The 22,085-nt window shown below is 43.2% G+C and overlaps 1 protein-coding gene across 1 annotated transcript; it reads left to right on the top strand.

The window, feature by feature from the left end:
• The first annotated feature begins 1,325 nt into the window (after positions 1-1,325).
• On the top strand, positions 1,326-8,621 carry ZP4 (zona pellucida glycoprotein 4). The gene is made up of 12 exons (XM_061405868.1): positions 1,326-1,570; positions 1,848-1,969; positions 2,048-2,156; positions 3,218-3,364; positions 4,128-4,315; positions 4,802-4,899; positions 5,907-6,037; positions 6,224-6,413; positions 6,488-6,635; positions 6,942-7,017; positions 8,168-8,284; positions 8,486-8,621. Exons 1-12 carry the CDS (start codon positions 1,390-1,392, stop codon positions 8,587-8,589), a joined length of 1,611 nt encoding a protein of 536 aa, XP_061261852.1. The 5' UTR covers positions 1,326-1,389; the 3' UTR covers positions 8,590-8,621.
• Positions 8,622-22,085: the final 13,464 nt, after the last annotated feature.

The following is a 22,085-nucleotide window of genomic DNA, read 5'->3' as shown; positions in this document are numbered from 1 at the left end:
CCAGTGAGGTTGGGAAACCACATTTTCAAGGGAGTTAGTCTTAGGACATGGCTACTAATGAAAGCGTGTTCATTGATCCATTCTTTCCTCAGGGAACACTGAGTACACACTGTCTAATGCTTTCAGGATGCAGTGAAAAATGAAACATAGTCCCTGCCCTCAAGTGCTTCTAATAGGGACACTGAGTCAATAAGAGACCATTAAAATCCAATGTGATAAGTCCTGTGAGCAAGTAAATGGGATGTGATGGACTAGTGGCCAAACCCAATCCAGATGTTGGAAAGTCAGGTCCCATCCCTGAGGGCAGAGGCCAGCATTCCCTCAGTGTTGTTTGTCACCCTGTGGTTAAGTGAGTCATGCAGTTTCACTGGGAAGACACATGCTTATTTGTTCTCTTTTTTTGCTGTTGTTAAGCTGCTCAGTTGTTTCCAGCTCTTTGTAACCCATGGACTGCAGCACACCAGGCTTCCTTGTCCTTCACCATCTCCCAGAATTTGCTCAAACTCATGTCAATTGAGTTGGTGATGCCATCCAACCATCTCATCTTCTGTCATCCCCTTCTCCTGCCTTCAATCTTTCCTGGTATCAGGGTCTTTTCCGATGAGTTGAAAAGAATTAGAGATACCTGGTTATAAGTTCTCAATGCTTTGATTAAGATTCTTAGTCAACTTGGGGAAATTGTTCACATGATAAATATTAGGCTGAATACAATCAGACGAACATTCCTGCCAAGTGTGTGAGTGCTCAGTCAGTTGTGTCTGGTTTTTTATGACCCCATGGACTGTAGCCCGCAAGGCTCTTTTGTCTGTGGAGTTTTCCAGGCCAAAACACTGGAGTGGATTGCTATTTCCTATTCCAGGGGATCTTCCCGGCCCAAGGATCTAACCTGCATTTCCTGTGTCTCCTGCATTGGTAGGTGAATCCTTTATCACTGCAACACCTGTGATGCCCTCGCCTGCTGGGAGATATTCCCAATTTACAGATGAGAAGACTGAGTTTCTGAGAGGTGGTGACTCACCAGTTCATACAACTGGTAAGTGTCAGAGCTATACCCAAATATGCAGATTCTAAAGGAAGGTCATTAAGCTAGTAAGATAAGGGCTACACTAAGTATCTGTGAGGAAACCTATTTTAGCTAAAAAGCACCACATTGTTCCTGGGCTCTGAAGACTGTCTGATTTCAATATTAAAGTGGTGCAGCTGAAGACTGTGGCCTAAAGTGAGTGATGCTGGAGGAATCACCCTTTCCAAAGGAATCCCACCTGCATACTACACAGACATGCACCTGAAACCAGCTTTCTCTCTGTATTTAAGGGCTTGGGGAGCACAGGCTCTTGGGAAAGGAAGTGTAGGACCAGAAGAGTAGTTAGTAAGACTCCTAGCAGCACCATGTGGCTGCTGCTGCAACTTGTCTGGCTCTGTTTTCTATTGTCTCTTGGTCTGAATAGCCGGCATCAGTCCAAGGTACCTGAGTATCCTGACAAACTGCGCTGTGGGCTAAGGAGCTTTCAATTCACCATAAACCCTCTCAGTCAGGAGACGGAGACTCCTCCTGGACTAGTAGCATGGGGTAAGTTTGAAGGCTGAGCTAGGCAATGGCATGTCTCCTCTCCTGTGTAAAATTGGCCTCTGTTTTCTGTTCGAATGCCTCCCTACCTTTGCTAAACTCCGCTGCTTCTCTATAGAAGTAATCTGAAGTATAACTTCACCTCTAAACCTGATTTTGCTCTTGTTTCTCCTTTCTTGGCAGCTGCTCTTGAGTCTAAGGCAAAGCTGGCTGTCCCTTCCCAGCACTGGTGACAGGGATGACTGACCATATGTGTTTTCTTCCCCATCCGCACTCCTAGATAACCATGGGCTGCCACACAACCTGCAGAATGACTCTGACTGTGGCACCTGGGTCAGTGAGGGCCCTGGCAGCTCCCTGGTGGGGGAAGCCTCCTACAGTGGCTGCTATGTCACTGAGTGGGTAAGTATGACCTGTCCTTAGGAAGGCTGAGATGCCTCTGCCACCATCCAGGCTGACTTCATGGGCCTGTCTCTCCAGGAGTCCTACTACATCATGACTGTTGGAATTGAAAGAGCAGGTGTGAGTGGATCTGGAGCATTTATAGAGACAAAGCTGTTCAAGTGTCCTGTGAATCTCCCAGGTAAGGGCTGGATACTTCTGGGTTCTGGGTGGTGTGGAGCTGCCTGAAATGTGTCCTTGGGTATCTTCTACCCATTCTGTACAGTGATACCAGGCACCCATCGAGAACTTTGTTCCAGCCCTTCACAGGCGACCCTAGGATAAACACCACCTGAGCGATTACTTGGGGCTCAGGAACTTTGAAGGGTACTTCACATGTTACCTGTAACCCCAACCTAGTGCCATTGCTAGCCTCAGCAGAGAGCTTTCCAAGCACCCCTCACTGGTAGGTGGCAGAGCTGAGATTCAACCAAGAGTTATCCCAGGACCAGAGATCTCCTTCTTGAAGGGTCTGGAAGGAGACTCAGCAAACGCCTTCAAGAAGCAGACTCTGTTGAGAATAGGGCTCAGTCCCTTCAGCTGGGGCTACTCGACTGCTTAACTTGGTATTTAACTGGGTGATTAACAGGCAGGTACAATGCCAGCTCAACTCCAGTGAATCTTGCCTTGCCCCCCAAGGGCCCTAGCTCAGTCATAAAGAGTCAAACTTCTGTTTTTAAAGTTTTAACCATACTGTGCAGCATGTGGGATCTTAGGTCCCAACCAGAGACCAAACCCAAAACCCTTGCAGTGGAAGCACACAATCTTAACTGGCCTCCCAGAGAGGTCCCAAGAGTTGAACCTACAATTCTTCACATCTGCATTGTTATGTGATCGCCCAATGGAGTACTACTGATAAAATACATAATCGTAGGCCCCACTCCCTGCTTACTGAACTGCATTTCAAAATGATGGTAATTTAGAGTACACTAAGTACTTTTTAAAGAACAGAAGGAAGAATTCTTTAATAAAGTCTCACTGCTTCTACCAATCTTGTTCGTATTTCCTCTTCCAAAGAGTACTCATTTCAGGGCACTCTTATAAGGTAACCAAGCAGTGAACTTTATAATCCAGACTTAATTTCTAGTATGTAAATATCTCTTCCAATCACATGGATATCTATGGGAACGTAATGTTTCTTAATGAAAAGATCTCTTAAAGACTAGACTTTGTTTCCTAGTTCAAGTTACTCTTCAATATCTATCCTAGATGTCCCAAATGCTGGCCTTTGTGACTCTGTCCCAGTGTGGGACAGACTGCCATGTGCTCCTTCACCCATCACTCAAGGAGACTGCAAACAGCTAGGCTGCTGCTACAACTCTGAAGAGGTCATTTCCTGTTACTACGGAAACACAGGTGAGTCGCTATACTTTAGAAATTAGCTGAAGAGTGCCTGTAATTACCATTAACTAAACCCAAAGGAAGGTTATCTCCTTCACCCCCCATCCAGAAGGCAAATACTGAAAGATGACCAAAGGTTAATGTATAAGTTAGTACCTCCTTAGAACACTTGACCTTCAGTGACCCAGCTTTCTATAGTCTTCCATTGCATATTCTTCTAGAACCCAACAGAAAGCAAATAACATTCAATGAACTCAGGAAGCTAAGTCTATGTGCAGGATGTTAATTGATAGAAACTTAACCAGTTTCAAGAAATAGACAATCTGGTGGCTGATTGTGTATAAAGAACTTTATTTCAGAAGATGAGCCTTATTTCAAACGAACACTGTCCCAAATCATGTTCCAAGTCTTTCTCACGTAAAAATGACCTTCATGAAACAAGATGCTACATAATTCTAAGCTCTTAATCCTAGCTGATGAGTGAAACAGCAGGTATGGCTATCTTCATTCTACAGGTGAAGCTGATACAAGGAGGTTAATTAAATACACAGTAAGTAGTGGAGGCAAGATTCAAACCCAAGTGCCTATCCAAAGCCCCAGTTAAACTCCAGATGGCTGAACCTGCTTCAAGGTCATTACCTGGAATGCCAGCTTTTCTAGCGGGAGAAGAGGAGGGTGGGGAATTTAAAATAATGAAACTATAATTTTTAGACTCTTGTCTGGCTGGATCAATCACTTGAGGTGACCTGCCTTCAGCACAGTTGCTCTGGTGTTTCAGTGACCGCACACTGTACCCAAGATGGCCATTTCTCTATTGCTGTGTCCCGGAACGTGACCTCGCCCCCACTGCTCTTGAATTCTGTACACTTGGCCTTCAGGAATGACAGCGAATGTAAACCTGTGATGGCAACACACACTTTTGTTCTGTTCCGGTTTCCATTTACTACCTGTGGTACTACAAAACAGGTGAGAAGAGCTGACCCTGGACTCTGTTTAAGTTGGTCAGGAATGCCCTAGTGATTGGGGGAGAACTGGACTGGCTTAGCTGTGAAGAATATACCTGACTTACTGCTTGTCATGTAGGATGGTCTCTAGGACAGAGGGGCCTTCATTACTGAGAAAGCAGAAACCTCTGCTGGGTACTTGGCTAAGTCATCCCCCCTGCCCACTAGTGAGGGGCTAGCCCCCATTACCAAGGTGTAGAAGAACAAATAACAGGTTCCTCCTACCACACAGCCCTGGGAAAGGACCAGGGAAATCAGCTGAGATAAGTGGTATTTCTGGCTTCATTACTCAAAGCCCCTTCCTGTTCCTTTGCCCTGAAAGTAAGGTGAAGTAGTAATTTCCCTACTAGTCAATGGGCATCCTTTCTGAGTGCTGGATGAAAGCAAAATTGAGTGAAGCAGCATCTAGCTTGCAAGAGTGACAGGAATTCTTTACCTGCCCTTGCAGATCACTGGAAAGCAGGCGGTATATGAAAATGAGCTGGTTGCAGCTCGGGATGTGAGAACTTGGAGCCGTGGTTCTATTACCCGAGACAGTACCTTCAGGTAAAGGTCTTAGTTAACCTGACCTTGCTTGACCAGAATGCCTGAATTTCCTTCCATAAACAGGAGATCTAGAGAAAACATTCATAAATGACCATAAACAACCATCTTCCTCATGATGGCAGAATCTCTATTGCCTTGACTATCCAATCTCACAGACCATTATTTGATCTAGTAGCCCTGCATTATTACCACCGACTTGATCTAAGCCTCAGACTCGACCTGACTTCAATTTCGTTTCACTGGGTCTTTGTTTCTCTAGTCTCTTCCTTCTACCTCCAATATCTAAGCTGTAGTAAAATGAATCTTTTTAAAAACCTTAGCTAGTATACTTAAAGTTTTCTATTTGTCTTCCAGAGCTTAAACTTTATTATGAACATAACTTGCAGGGTCCTACATGAAACTGCAGCTGCTACTTCAGCCAAAACTTTCCCAATGTTCTCAATCCTTCCCTAACTGTTCCCTAACCTCAGATTGTGCTTCCGTAGAGTATTCAATGGACCCCAGACTTCTTGCTTCCATACTTCTCAGTTACTGCTTTTCATTTTCCCTTATCAAATTACCTGCACCATCTTCCCTGACTACTGCCTCCAGAGAACACACCTGTTATCATAGAACCATATCTTTTAAAATCTACTGAAGTATAGTTGACTTATAATGTGTTAATTTCTGCTGTACAAAGTGACTTCAGTTACACATCTTCATGTTTCCATTATGGTTTATGCAGAATACTGAATAGACTCCTGTCCTATACAGTAGGACTTTGTTTATCGATTCAATATATAACAGTCTGTGCTTCCCTGGTGGCTCAGTGCTATATCAAACTCCCTACATGGATCTTGTTTACCTATTGGTCTCCCCAATGATAGCTTTCACAAGGCCAGAACCAAACCCCACCTGTTTATAAACTTGTTCTAGCACCTGATACTTAAAAATTATTCCTCAAACCTTAAAGAGGTGACATGGTCTACCCACTGAAGATAATAGCTAAAATCTTTATTTCTCTGCAGGCTCCAAGTCAGTTGTAGCTACTCTGCAAGTAGCAGTGCTCTCCCAGTTAATGTCCAGGTTCTTACTCTCCCACCACCCCTTCCTGAGACCCAGCCTGGAAACCTCACTCTGGAACTTAAGATTGCCAAAGGTAAGACCCTCTTGGGTAGACTATCTGGCCTCTAGTCTGACTAAAGTCATCTTCTGGGCCGGAAGACCCTAACTTGGTAACAAGATATTATTCCTTTCAAAGGCATTTATGTGGGTGATGGTTTATCCCAAGCCACCTAGAGGTTCCAAGCTCTTTACTGCTTCAGCTTGTTTTGGCCTGTTGCAGATAAACGCTATCGCTCCTACTACACGGCTAGTGACTACCCAGTGGTGAAGTTACTTCGGGATCCCATCTACGTGGAAGTCTCCATCCGTCAGAGAACAGACCCCAGTCTCGAGCTGCGCCTGGACCAGTGTTGGGCGACACCTGGTGCAGATGCCCTGCTCCAGCCCCAGTGGCCCTTGCTCGTGAATGGGTGCGTGTCTTTCTTTCACCTGTGTTACCATCCCTCCAAGAAGCCCATCTTGACTGCTGGATATCCTTGCTTAGGTGCCCCTACACAGGAGACAACTATCAGACAAAACTGATCCCTGTCTGGGAAGCCTCAGACCTGCCATTTCCTTCTCACTACCAGCGCTTCAGCATTTCCACCTTCAGCTTTGTGGACTCAGTGGCAAAGCGGGCCCTCAAGGGACCGGTACGATGCTGCCCTCTGTGCTCTTCAGCTGGGCTCTAAACCCAACTCAAATGTTTCCACACGGTACCACTTTTCATCTAAGGTTGCCCTGTAACATTGGCTTTTGGTATTGCCTCAGAGCAATCAAAGGATGCCTGTGGAATGTGTGACATGGGTCAACTAGAGTCTGGTATCTTAGTGCTTCTGTGATGTCAGTTTGGTTTATCAATTTTATGATAATTCTCTGACTTCTTCCTGGGGGAGATAAAGCAGGTTTGAAGACTTAGGATGTGCTAGACCCATGATCCCAATTCTTTCGGTTCCCAGGTGTATCTGCACTGCAGTGCATCTGTCTGCCAGCCTGCCAGGACACCATCCTGTGTGACACTCTGTCCTGCCAGACGTAAGTATCCAACCTATCTATGCCAGAAGCCAGATTGAAGTGGTATTTGGAGTCCAGTGCTAACCTTTAGTCTGTGGCACATGAATCAAACTGAAGATTCATCTAATTAACGATTCTTCTTTAAGTACTTTCATGATGTAATAGAACAGAAATACAACTAGTGTCCTAGAATTCCAGGCCTAAATATTTCAGGATTAATAGCTTATATTTATAATTTTCAGCCTTAGTTTTTCTCCATATAAATTTTTAGCAGGGAGTCAAGTGAGTTCACAGCCTACAATCTAATAAAACACTTCTGTGGTATCAGATATAAATGTAGGCTTTTATTTATTAGATATAAATGTTGGCAGGTCTGGCAACATAGCCTCAAGACTTATAGATGGCATGGGATTGCAGACTTAGTATGTGTTAATTGGCCAGGCCCAGTGCTCATACAGTCATATTCCATCTGATCCCACAATACTTGGCTCCTGAATTAACTGGGAGTCATGACTCTTAATAATCCCTGGGTTGGGAAGATCCCCTGGAGGAGGTCTTAGCAAACCACTCCAGTATTCTAGCCTGGAGAATCACCATGGACACAGGAGCCTGGTGGACTACAGTCCATGGGGGTCACAAAGAGCTGGACACGACTGAGCAACTAAGCACAGCACAGCATGACCCCCTAAGGTTTAAGCCTGTTCTGGTAGGAAAAAAAAAACTTGTGTACTACTTTTCAGAACTATCATTTAGTAAACTAAATACTCAACATCTAACTGCAATAATATATATATATACTTAGATATCTAAAATTTGAGAAGTACAGAGACCCTACAATTAGCAATAGAAATAGGATTCAAACAGAGCTTTGCTGTTACCATTACCAGGTACCTTTTATATCATAGGGTCTCAGTATTAAGACATTACTATTCAAGTACCTGTACTTAGGAAGGATGATGATTTGGGGATAGTCTAAAATCATAATTTCTCTGAAACTGCTAGCATTAATACAAATGAGCAAGTCTGAGACTTTGTGTCTAACACATTAAGGTTTTTCTTAATGGAACAGAACTAAGTTTTTCTCTGTGACAAGGGACCTAGTCCTGTTTTAGTACTCCACAACCACTCATAAGTACAAAACTAACAAATCCTTAACTCATCTCTCCAACAGGAAGAAGAAGCTCTGACATCCATTTTCAGAACAACACGGCTAGCATTTCTAGCAAGGGTCCCTTGATTCTACTCCAAGCCATTCAAGACTCTTCAGAAAAGCTCCACAAATATTCAAGTGAGTGGAAGGAGAATATCTGAACCACTGGTCAAACCAAAGCTACTTGTACATCCCTACTTAATTCCTTACTGGTTTGGTCAATATGAACCTCAAAAGGAATTACCTAGTTTTCTCCCCCTATAGCTCAAGACTAGCAGTCTTTATTAGGATGTAACATCACTTGGCTTCAGCATACTAACCTACGTTTCCATCCTGCAGGGTCTTCTGTAGACTCTCAAGCTTTGTGGGTGGCTGGCCTATCTGGAATCTTAATCGTTGGAGCCTTGTTCATGTCCTACCTGGCCATTAGGAAATGGAGATGAGTTGCTCAGCCCAAATGTGTTAATAAAACCAGATTGCACTACTAGTCTCCTCAGCTTCTCATTTGACAAGTAATCTCTTTAGCTCATCTGCTGTTAGCCTCCCCTCCTTCCAACTTGTAATCTCTTCAGCCCTTCCATCTTCTGAATAGAACATTTCAGTAGAATTTCCTAGTTGGTTAACAACTCAAGCAGAACCTACAAAAATCTCAGGCTTAGCAGACATATTTACAAGCTTATGAGGGTGTAAAACAGAACTCTTCCAGAAAACCAAACTGAGGAAGAACTAGTTTAGACTAGTCATGAGTCTCCTAGACCATCAGTATTCTGACTTCAGTGTGCATCGTGGTCAAAGGAGAGTTGGTATAAACAGATTACTATCCCCACTCCTGGACTTTGACATATTCAAAGAAGTTTAAAGACTATTTGTCTTATCTGTTGTGCCTTAAAATCTCCCTGAACTGCAGTGGCCTAACATTAATCATTAAGTGGGTCTGGGCTGAGGCTTATGAACTTGCATTTGTAAACATTCCTCAGGTGATACTTAGCTTTCTAGTCAAGCATCACACTTCAAAAACTAATGTCTAGGACAATGCCTAAAAAGCAGCATCAGATCATGGATTGATCAATTGGAAGTAACTTGCTCAGAAGAGGCTTTGGTTTGAGCTAGAACCAACAAGTAATTTCCCAGTTCAGTTCTTAAGACGAATAGAAAAAGGGGGGAAATGAATTATTGTGACTTCTCTATGTAGACATCCTACCCAAAGGACTCCTACAACTCAGCAGTCCCCAACCTTTATTTTTAATTGGAGGATAATTACTTTATAATGTTGTGTTGGTTTCTGCCATACATCAACATAAGTCAGCCGTAGGTATACATATGTCCCCTCCCTTCCAACCCCCACCCCATCCCACCTCTCTAGGTTGTCACAGAACACCGGTTTGAGCTCCCTGTGTCGTACAGCAAATTCCCTCTGGCTATCTATTTTACATACGCCATGTATGTTCCAATGCTACTCATTTTGTCCCACCCTCTCCTTACCCCATTGTGTTCCCAAGTTTCTGTTGTGTCTATATTGCTGCCCTGCAAACAGATTCATCAGTAACATTTTTCCAGATTCTGTATAAAAAATACAATGTTTCTCTTTTTTTACTTCACTCTGTATTTAGTTCAGTAGCTCAGTTGTATCTGATTCTTTGTGACCCCATGGACTGCAGCATGCCAGGCTTCCCTCTCCATTACCAACTCCCAGATGTTGCTCAAACTCATGCCCATCAAGTCAGTGATAGCATCCAACCATCTCATCTTCTGCCATCCCCTTCTCCTCCTTCCTGCAATCTTTCCCAGCATCAGGGTCTTCTCCATTAGTCAGTTTTTCTCATACGGTAGCCAGAGTACTGGAGCTTCAGCTTCAGCATCAATCCTTCCAGTGAATATTCAGGGTTGATTTTCTTTAGAATTGACTGGTTTGATCTCCCTGCAGTCCAAGGGACTCTCAAGAGTCTTCTCCAACACCACAGTTCAAAAGCATCAATTCATTGATGCTCAGCTTTCCTTATAGTCCAACTATCACATCCATGCATGACTACTGGAAAAACCATAGCTTTGACTAGATGGACCTTTGTTGGCAAAGTAATGTCTCTGCTTTTTAATATGCTGTCTAGGTTGGTCATAATTTTGCTTCCAAGGAGCAAGCATCTTTTAATTTCATGGCTACAGTCACCATCTGCAGTGATTTTGGAGCCCACACAGGTTCTGTATCTTTAACGTTTTTGGTACCAGAGACCATTTCAATGAAAGAATTTTTCCACAGACTGGCATCAGGGGATTATTTTGAGATGATTCAAGGGCATTATGTTTATTGTTTATTGTGCACTTTATTTCTGTTACATCAGTTCCAACTCACATCACCAGGTATTAGATCCTAGAGGTTGGGGATCCCTGCTGTAACTAACACTGCTGGCCAAAGTCTGTGGATCTCCTCTCTTCCCAGAGGAAGGCTCTGAAAGTATGCCTCCATTAAATAAGATGCCACCACTTATCTTCCTGGAGCAACTTCCAGGTCTTTTTGAAGTATGTTGTTGATGAGCACTGGAGTTGTTTCTAGCCTGGGGTGGTTGGTAATAAAGCTGCTATGAACATTGGGGAATTCATCTTTCAGTGTCCTATGTTTTTGCCTTTTCATACTGTTCATGGGGTTCTCAAGGCAAGAATACTGAAGTGGTTTGCCATTCACTTCTCCAGTGGACACATTTCATCAGAAGAGGTGGCAAGAATACACAGAACTGTACAAAAAGATCTTCATGACCCAGATAATCACAATGGAGTGATCTCTCACCTAGAGCGAGAAATCCTGGAATGTGAGGTCAAGTGGGCCTTAGGAAGCATCACTACGAACAAAGCTAGGGGAGGTAATGGAATTCCAATTGGGCTATTTCAAATCCTAAAAGATGATGCTGTGAAAGTGCTGCACTCAATATGCCAGCAAATTTGGAAAACTCAGCAGTGGCCACAGGACTGAAAAAGGTCAGTTTTCATTCCAATCCCAAAGAAAGGCAATGCCAAAGAATCTTCAAACTACTGCACAATTGCACCCATCTCACATGCTAGTAAAATAATGCTCAAAATTCTCCAAGACAGGCTTCAGCAATACATGAACCATGAAATTCCAGATGTTCAAGCTGGTTTTAGAAAAAGCAGAGGAACCAGAGATCAAATTGCCAACATCTGCTGGATCATGGAAAAAGCAAGAGAGTTCCAGAAAAACATCTCTTTCTGCTTTATTGACTATGCCAAAGCCTTTGACTGTGTGGATCACAATAAACTGTGGAAAATTCTGAAAGAGATGGGAATACCAGACCACCTGACCTGCCTCTTGAGAAATCTGTATGCAGGTCAGGAAGCAACAGTTAGAACTGGACATGGAACCACAGACTGGTTCCAAATAGGAAAAGGAGTACATCAAGGCTGTATATTGTCACCCTCCTTATTTAACTTCTATGCAGAGTACATCATGAGAAACGCTGGGCTGGAAGAAGCACAAGCTGGAATCAAGATTGCTGGGAGAAATATCAATAACCTCACCTATACAGATGACACCACCCTTATGGCAGAAAGTGAAGAACTAAAGAGCCTCCTGATGAAAGTGAAAGAGGAGAGTGAAAAAGTTTTCTTAAAGCCCAACATTCAGAACACTAAGATCATGGCATCTGGTCCCATCACTTCATGGCAAATAGATGGGGAAACAGTGGAAACAGTGTCAGACTTTATTTTTTGGGGGCTCCAAAATCACTGCAGAGGGTGAATGGAGCCATAAAATTAAAAGACACTTGCTCCTTGGAAGAAAAGTTATGATCAACGTAGACAGCATATTTAAAAGCAGAGATATTACTTTCCCAACAAAGGTCCATCTAGTCAAGGCTATGGTTTTTCCAGTGGTCATGTATGGATGTGAGAGTTGGACTGTGAAGAAAGCTGAGGCCAAAGAACTGATGTTTTTGAACAGTGGTGTTGCAGAAGACTCTTGAGAGTCCTTTGGACTACAAAGAGATCCAACCAGTCCATCCTAAAGGAGACCAGTCCTAGGTGTTCATTGGAAGGACTGATGCTGAGGCTGAAACTCCAGTACTTTGGCCACCTGATGTGAAGAGCTGACTCATTTGAAAAGAATCTGATGCTGGGAAAGATTGAAGGCAGAAGGAGAAGGAGACAACAGAGGATGAGATGGTTGTATGGTATCACTGACTGGATGGGCCTGTGTTTGAATAAACTCTGGGAGTGGTGATGGACAGGGAGGTCTGGTGTGTTTACATGAGTTTACAAAGAGTTGGACACGACTGAGCAACTGAACTAACTGATGAACATTGGTAGCCAAACTTCTTCTTTTGTACAACAACTTTGTACCATTTCCTGCTTGGAATCAGAATGGCCTTGTGTGACAATTACCATGGTAAACATTATGGTACTGCTGGCACTGGGTTATAAGAGATGTCACAGCTTCTGCCTTGGATCACTTCCCCTGGACAAGCTAGCCACAGTAAGGATGCTGAAGCTGCCCTGTGGAGCGGGTCTGTGGCTCCCTGGCTAACAGCCATGTCAGTGAACCTCCAGTGGTAGTCCCCATCTAATCAAAACCTTAGGAAAGACTACACCAGAACCACCCAGCTGAACCATTTCTGAATACCTGCTCCACCACAGCTGATGAAAGATTACTGTTGTTATGCCATCACAGTTTGGGATTTTAAGATAACTAAGACAAAGTCTGGAGAAGGCAATGGCACCCCACTCCAGAACTCTTGCCTGGAAAATCCCATGGACGGAGGAGCCTGGTAGGCTGCAGTCCATGGGGTCGCGAAGAGTTGGACACGAATGAGCGACTTCACTTTCACTTTTCACTATTCACTTTCATGCATTGGAGAAGGAAATGGCAACCCACTCCAGTGTTCTCACCTGGAGAATCCCAGGGATGGGGGAGCCTGGTGGGCTGCCATCTATGGGGTCGCACAGAGTTGGACACAACTGAAGTGACTTAGCAGCAGCAGCAGCAAGACAAAGTCTTTCAACTTCTTAGATGTCATGTCATCTCTTGAATACCAAGGAGCAGAAGTGTTCAAAGCGTATTAACTTTATAAGCAACTGCCAAACCATTTTCCAAAGTATTTCTAATGTCTTTACATTCTTACTAGGTTTCTAAAGAGTTCTAATAGTTCTAAATCCCTTAAGGATAGGCTTAAGATTCACTCCCAACTTCTTGTTGGGAGGGAAAATTTGATAGAGTCAGGTATTGGCTCCTCCTTAGCTTTTACCTACTTCAACCTATGGGGGCCCAGACGTGTCTCACTTCCTCTCTGTCATCACTCAAGTTTTTGACACTGCAAGTTTAACTGCATATTTTGTTAAGACTGTTTCCTCTTCTTCAGTGTTTGCAAGCTGAGGGGGTGGGGGGTTGCTGCTTGTGTCTAAATGGCCAACAAGCAAGGGAGCTTTTAAGCCAATGAGATATACTAGAATTCACAAAAATTGCACAGCTGAGCGACAAAATTAATACCTTCAGTTGTACAGATGAAGATCTACTGGTCATCAACCATTTAGAGACTAAAGAATTAGGAAGTTTCCTTCATTTTCCAGGGGGACAGTTTTCTTAGGGTGAGTCTAAGAAAACCCAAAGCAGCTGGAGGCAGGCTGAAAACAATATCTTGACATCAGATCAGATCAGATCAGTCGCTCAGTCGTGTCCAACTCTTTGCAACCCCATGAATCGCAGCACGCCAGGCCTCCCTGTCCATCACCAACTCCCGGAGTTCACCCAGACTCATGTCCATCAAGTCAGTGATGCCATCCAGCCATCTCATCCTCTGGCATCCCCTTCTCCTCTTGCCCCCAATCCCTCCCAGCATCAGAGTCTTTTCTAATGAGTCAACTCTTCCCATGAGGTGGCCAAAGTACTGGAGTTTCAGCTTTAGCATCATTCCTTCCAAAGAAATCCCAGGGCTGATCTCCTTCAGAATGGACTGGTTGGATCTCCTTGCAGTCCAAGGGACTCTCAAGAGTCTTCTCCAACACCACAGTTCAAAAGCATCAATTCTTTGGCGCTCAGCCTTCTTCACAGTCCAACTCTCACATCCATACATGACCACAGGAAAAACCAGAGCCTTGACTAGACGAACCTTTGTTGGCAAAGTAATGTCTCTGCTTTTGAATATGCTATCTGGGTTGGTCATAACTTTCCTTCCAAGGAGTAAGCATCTTTTAATTTCATGGCTGCAGTTACCATCTGTTGTGATTTTGGAGCCCAGAAAAATAAAGTCTGACACTGTTTCCACTGTTTCCCCATCTATTTACCATGAAGTGATGAGACCGGATGCCATGATCTTCATTTTCTGAATGTTGAGCTTTAAGCCAACTTTTTCACTCTCCACTTTCACTTTCATCAAGAGGCTTTTTAGTTCCTCTTCACTTTCTGCCAGAAGGGTGGTGTCATCTGCATATCTGAGGTTATTGACATTTCTCCCGGCAATCTTGATTCCAGCTTGTGTTTCTTCCAGTCCAGCGTTTCTCATGATGTACTCTGCATAGAAGTTAAATAAGCAAGGTGACAATATACAGCCTTGATGTACTCCTTTTCCTATTTGGAACCAGTCTGTGGTTCCATGTCCAGTTCTAACTGTTGCTTCCTGACCTGCATACAGATTTCTCAAGAGGCAGGTCAGGTGGTCTGGTATTCCCATCTCTTTCAGAATTTTCCACAGTTTATTGTGATCCACACAGTCAGAGGCTTTGGAATAGTCAATAAAGCAGAAATAGATGCTTTTCTGGAACTCTCTTGCTTTTTCCATGATCCACCAGATGTTGGCAATTTGATCTCTGATTCCTCTGCCTTTTCTAAAACCAGCTTGAACATCAGGAAGTTCATGGTTCACATACTGCTGAAGCCTGGCTTGGAAAATTTTGAGCATTACTTTACTAGCATGTGAGATGAGTGCAATTGTGTGGTAGTTTGAGCATTTTTTGGCATTGCCTTTCTTTGGGATTGGAATGTAAACTGACAGTCCCATAAATTGAAACATGATTTTATGTTCATGTGTCAGGAAGCATTTAACAGGAAGCTTCCTGTGTGCTGTTTTGGATCTATCATGAATCCTCTGTTCCTTATTAATTCCTGAATATTCAGGAATTAAGAGGGGTGGCAAACTGCTCCCGGGGCTGAGGAATGCATGAATTTCCTTCATTAGTTTTTCCATACAGTGATAAGTACCTATTTATGACCCTCTTCCTTTTTATGAACCATACGGTAAAAGTGATTATTTACAACCCTCTCTTTTTGATATGGATTGCCTTATGTTTCCTTGATAATTTGTAAGTCTGGACTTTTGATCTTTATCTTTGCTGAAAATAGCTACCTTGTAAGACAGTATATACAGTGTCAGACTTTATTTTTTTGGGCTCCAAAATCACTGCAGATGGTGACTGCAGCCATGAAATTAAAAGACGCTTATTCCTTGGAAGGAAAGTTATGACCAACCTAGATAGCATATTCAAAAGCAGAGACATTACTTTGCCAACAAAGGTTCGTCTAGTCAAGGCTATGGTTTTTCCTGTGGTCATGTATGGATGTGAGAGTTGGACTGAAAAGAAGGCTGAATCCCAAAGAATTGATGCTTTTGAACTGTGGTGTTGGAGAAGACTCTTGAGAGTCCCTTGGACTGCAAGGAGATCCAACCAGTCCATTCTGAAGGATACCAGCCCTGGGATTTCTTTGGAAGGAATGATGCTAAAGCTGAAACTCCAGTACTTTGGCCACCTCATGCAAAGAGTTGACTCTTTGGCAAAGACTCTGATGCTGGGAGAGATTGGGGGAAGGAGGAGAAGGGGATGCCAGAGGATGAGATGGCTGGATGGCATCGCTGACTCGATGGATGTGAGTCTGGGTGAACTCCAAGAGTTGGTGATGGACAGGGAGGCCTGGCATGCTGTGATTCATGGGGTTGCAAAGAGTCGGACACGACTGAGTGACTGAACTGAACTGAAAAGAAGACAGTATATATACCCACACTATGTTGAATAAAACACCCTTGTTCCATCAGATCTTGGGTGCCTGTGTCTTTCTTTCTTTCTTTCTTTCTCTCTCTCTCTTTCCGGCTATTTCTCTGGAGCATAGAAACCCGTCGTGCTGACTCTCCTGCCTGGGCTTCTAAGACCCCCTCAAGAAGGCACACTGTACCTTCTTGACCCCTTCAGGAGGGTGCCCGGTGCCTTCGTGAGCGACGCAAGCTCTGTGTCAAGAGCTTTATTGGTTTTCTGCTTAAATCAAAGAATATCAGCCTCTTTCTCTGTCTCTTTTACTTTCTTATTATCAACTCTGGACCACCAGGTTCTGGTCCATTAAAAGACCTCAACATTCATGTTCGTAATATTCAGTGAAATAAGCTCCCTTTCATACTAGGGATTGACAGTAGAGGACTGTATTTTAGCAAACAGGAACTTATGGATGTGTCCTGGGAAAAGGAGAAGCAATAGGAAACCAGAAGTTCGATATCACAGTAGCTATTCAGGTGGAATCCTGTGATTTTTAATAGAGAATATCAGCCTTCTGCTACTTCCATCTTCACCCAGAATATTTAGAACAGGATATGGCATGACTGTTTGCCAGACATTTAATCTCTACAGATTCAACTGTCTCACTTCTGAAATAAGGACTAAATTATTTCTTTCTACCTTTGAATTCTTCACTCTTAGAATATTCTTGCTACGTCACTTCAGTCGTATCCGACTTTGTGCGACCCCATAGACGGCAGCCCACCAGGCTCCCCGTCCCTGGGATTCTCCAGGCAAGAACACTGGAGTGGGTTGCCATTTCCTTCTCCAATTAAGAATATTCTTAATCTCCAATAATTTTCCATTGGTCCTTATTCCTAGCTCTTCCTTGGAAATTCTACTTCCCTGATTCCTCGCTCAGAATTTTCATGCTGTGAGCTGGTGATGTGCTTTTGTCTTTTAGACCATAGTATACTTCTGTCTTCTGAAAGCTAAAATTTAGCTTTTATTCAATATTAATAAAAGTCTCTGCATGCCTTACTGCAACAGCCATAGGCCAGAGGGAGCAGAAATTAAGTAGTTCTGCCACTTACCAACTTCTCACTTTTCCCAAGAAGTATTGCTTTTTCATCCTTGCTAATTTGAGACTGAAGACATTGCCACAGAAAAATAAATCACCTTCAAGCACACCCCAGTAGCCCAGTTCAGGTGTTGAAAAGTGGCCAAATCAAGTGAAGGCTCTCATTTTAAGCAAAGTGATTAGGAAGGGAGGGGGCAGAGAAGAAAGGACTGACTATACAAAGATTTATGGCTGTAAAATAAATAGGTTTCAATGAAATTGGATAAAAAATGTTATATATACAGAATTTTGTCTTTTCATCTCAGTAAAGGGTTGGATCATAATAGCTGCTTCTTCATGTGTACCAGGTGTTCTTATTATGTGCCTGGTCAGTTAATTTGTCCCCTCATAGCATAGAAATGCTGCTGTCTCAGAAGGCTGAATTTGTTTTACATGTGTCAGAAAAACCTATGAGGTTAGTTTCAAATAAGGCATCCACTTTTTACCCTTGGCCTTATTGTCCTCTGTGGGATAAATGGTAGGGATTAGGGGACAAGGAGTGGATGGAGACCAGGAAAATGAGAGAGGTGCCAACCTAGGGAGAGAGACCCACGTGTCCCCCAGACACAGATTCCTCACCATGGTGAAGGTATACATGAGAAGCAGTCCTGAGACTGAGGAGGTGGTTGTTGGGAAGTCTGGTTCCTGTTGCCAGTGGCCTTCATGGCTGGTTGTGCTACCTAGACTTCATCAAATTCAGACTTTCATCCAAAAACTTCCCTTGTCCTTGTCCAGGACAAAAGCCCTGGCACGGACCAGGAACTGAATGAATCACACCAAACTATGTCATAATTTAACCAGATTTAAAGAAGTCTTGAAAATTCCCAGAAATTGGATGGCCAGATTTTAATGAGAACACACTGATCTCCCAGCACAAAACTCCTGACCTGGCAGGCCTATTAGGGCATGCAGACTGTCTACCTCTTCAGCAGCCCCTGGTGGTTCACAGAAATGACAAAAGCTTCATGATAACTAAGGACTGTCCTTTTGCACATACTTAAATGTCTTTATCTTGTGATAATTAGGAAAGCCACAGACTTCAGATTTCTCATTAAAACACTCACAACTCTTTTCTCCCCTTGAGGAAAAGTACTTAAGCAAGAAATAAAATTGCCACAACAAAACAAAACAAAAACACAAATCCAATGGCAACTGTATCATGTTTCTCTCGTCAGAATCCTAGCCTTCGGTTCTCATAGTTTAAAAGCTTTCAGTTCAGTTCAGTCGCTGAATCATGTCTGACTCTTTGCAACCCCATGAATCACAGCATGCCAGGCCTCCTTGTCCATCACCAACTCCCAGAGTTCACCCAAACCCGTGTCCATCGAGTCAGTGATGCCATCCAGCCATCTCATCCTCCATCGTCCCCTTCTCCTCCTGCCCCCAATCCCTCCCAGCATCAGAATCTTTTCCAATGAGTCAACTCTTCACATGAGGTGGCCAAAGTATTGGAGTTTCAGCTCAGCATCAGTCCTTCCAACGAATACCCAGGACTGATCTCCTTTAGGATGGACTGGTTGGATCTTCTTGCAGTCCAAGGGACTCTCAAGAGTCTTCTCCAATACCACAGCTAAAACACATCAATTCTTCACCACTCAGCTTTCTTCACAGTCCATCTCTCACATCTACATGACAACTGGCAAAACCATAGCCTTGACTAGATGGACCTTTGTTGGCAAAGTAATGTCTCTGCTTTTGTATATGCTATCTAGGTTTGTCATAACTTTCCTTCCAAGGAGTTAGTGTCTTTTAATTTCATGGCTGCAATCACCATTTTCCGTGATTTTGGAGCCCCCCAAAATAAAGTCTGACACTGTTACCACTGTTTCCCCATCTATTTCACATGAAGTGATGGGACCAGATGCCATGATCTTAGCATGATTTTTCAGGATTTGAAATAGCTCAACTGGAATTCCATCACCTCCACTAGCTTTAGTGACATATAATTCACATTCAATTCATCCATTTAAATTGTATGATTATTCAGTGGTTTTTTTGGATATTCAGAGTTATGTAACTATCACTACACTCAATTTTAGGAAATTTTATTCATCATCCTCAAAGAAACCCTATTAGAAGTCACTGCCAATTCCCACCTCTCCCCAGTCCCTGACATCCACTATCTATCTCTGTAGATCTGCCTGATTTGGAGCATCTCACATAAATGAAAGCATATAATATGTGGGCTTTTATGACTGACTTATTTCATTGCATGATGTTTTCAAGATTGATTTATGCTATGAGGTGTGTCTGTACTTCAATCTTTTTTGGGTTGGATAATCACGATGCTGTGATCACTCACCTAGAGCCAGGCATCCTGGAATGTGAAGTCAGGTGGGCCTTAGGAAGCATCACTATGAACAAAGCTAGTGGAGGTGATGGAATTCCAGTTGAGCTATTTCAAATCCTAAAAGATGATGCTGTGAAAGTGCTGCACTCAATATGCTAGCAAATTTGGAAAACTCAGCAGTGGCCACAGAACTGAAAAAGGTCAGTTTTCATTCTAATCCCAAAGAAAGGCAATGCCAAAGAATGCTCAAACTACTGCACAATTGCACTCATCTCACACGCTAGTAAAGTAATGCTCAAAATTCTCCAAGCCAGGCTTCAGCAGTACATGAACTGTGAACTACTAGATGTTCAATCTGGTTTTAGAAAAGTCAGAGGAACCAGAGATCAAATTGCCAACATCCGCTGCATCATGGAAAAAGCAAGAGAGTTCCAGAAAAGCATCTATTTCTGCTTTATTGACTATGCCAAAGCCTTTGACTCTGTGGATCACAATAAACTGTGGAAAATTCTGAAAGAGATGGGAATACCAGTCCACCTGACCTGCCTCTTGAGAAACCTGTATGCAGGTCACGAAGCAACAGTTAGAACTGGACATGGAACCACAGACTGGTTCCAAATAGGAAAAGGAGTACGTCAGATCAGATCAGTCGCTCAGTCTTGTCCAACTCTTCGCGACCCCATGAATTGCAGCACGCCAGGCCTCCCTGTCCATCACCAACTCCCGGAGTTCACTCAGACTCACCTCCATTGAGTCAGTGATGCCATCCAGCCATCTCATCCTCTGGCGTCCCCTTCTCCTCTTGCCCCCAATCCCTCCCAGCATCAGAGTCTTTTCCAATGAGTCAACTCTTCACATGAGGTGGCCAAAGTACTGGAGTTTCAGCTTTAGCATCATTCCTTCCAAAGAAATCCCAGGGCTGATCTCCTTCAGAATGGACTGGTTGGATCTCCTTGCAGTCCAAGGGACTCTCAAGAGTCTTCTCCAACACCACAGTTCAAAAGCATCAATTCTTCAGCGCTCAGCCTTCTTCATAGTCCAACTCTCACATCCATACATGACCACAGGAAAAACCATAGCCTTGACTAGACGAACCTTTGTTGGCAAAGTAATGTCTCTGCTTTTGAATATGCTATCTAGGTTGGTCATTACTTTCCTTCCAAGGAGTAAGCTTCTTTTAATTTCATGGCTGCAGTCACCATCTGTAGTGATTTTGGAGCCCAGAAAAATAAAGTCTGACACTGTTTCCACTGTTTCCTCATCTATTTACCATGAAGTGATGGGATCAGATGCCATGATCTTCGTTTTCTGAATGTTGAGCTTTAAGCCAACTTTGTCACTCTCCACTTTCACTTTCATCAAGAGGCTTTTTAGTTCCTCTTCACTTTCTGTCATAAGGGTGGTTTCATCTGCATATCTGAGGTTATTGATATTTCTCCCGGCAATCTTGATTCCAGCTTGTGTTTCTTCCAGTCCAGCGTTTCTCATGATGTATTCTGCATATAAGTTAAATACGCAGGGTGACAATATACAGCCTTGATGAACTCCTTTTCCTATTTGGAACCAGTCTGTGGTTCCATGTCCAGTTCTAACTGTTGCTTCCTGACCCACATACAAATTTCTCAAGACGCAGGTCAGGTGGTCTGGTATTCCCATGTCTTTCAGAATTTTCTGCAGTTTATTGTGATCCACACAGTCAAAGGCTTTGGCATAGTCAATAAAGCAGAAATAGATGCTTTTCTGGAACTCTCTTGCTTTTTCCATGATGCAGAAGATGTTGGCAATTTGATCTCTGGTTCCTCTGCCTTTTCTAAAACCAGCTTGAACATCAGGAAGTTCACGGTTCACATACTACTGAAGCCTGTCTTAGAGAATTTTGAGCATTATTTTACTAGAGTGTGAGATGAGTGCAATTGTGTGGTAGTTTGAACATTCTTTTGGATTGCCTTTCTTTGGGATTGGAATGAAAACTGACCTTTTCCAGTTCTGTGGCCACTGCTGAGTTTTCCAAGGCTGTATATTGTCACCCTGCTTATTTAACTTATATGCAGAGTACATCATGAGAAATGCCTGGCTGGAGGAACACAAGCTGATATCAAGATTGCCGGGAGAAATATCAATAACCTCAGATATGCGGATGACACCACCTTTATGGCAGAAAGTGAAGCAGAAGTAAAGAACCTCTTGATGAATGTGTAAGAGGAGAGTGAAAAAGTTGGCTTAAAGCTCAACATTCAGAAAACTAAGAGTGTGGCATCTGGTCCCATCACTTCATGGCAAATAGATGGGGAAACAGTGGAAACAGCGGCTGACTTTATTTTTCTGGGCTCCAAAATCACTGCAGATGGTGATTGCAGCCATGAAATTAAAAGACACTTACTCCTTGGAAGGAAAGTTATGACCAACGTAGACAGCATATTTAAAAGCAGAGACATTGTTTTGCCAACAAAGGTCCATCTAATCAAGGCTATGGTTTTTCCAGTGATCATGTACAAATGTGAGAGTTGGACTATAAAGAAAGCTGAGCGCCAAAGAATTGAAACTTTTGAACTGTG

This window comes from Bos javanicus, chromosome 28 (assembly GCF_032452875.1).
Source record: "Bos javanicus breed banteng chromosome 28, ARS-OSU_banteng_1.0, whole genome shotgun sequence".
Taxonomy (NCBI): Eukaryota; Metazoa; Chordata; class Mammalia; order Artiodactyla; family Bovidae; genus Bos; species Bos javanicus.
The sequence above is the reverse complement of the archived record's forward strand: the minus strand, read 5'-3'. Positions and strand labels throughout refer to the sequence as shown.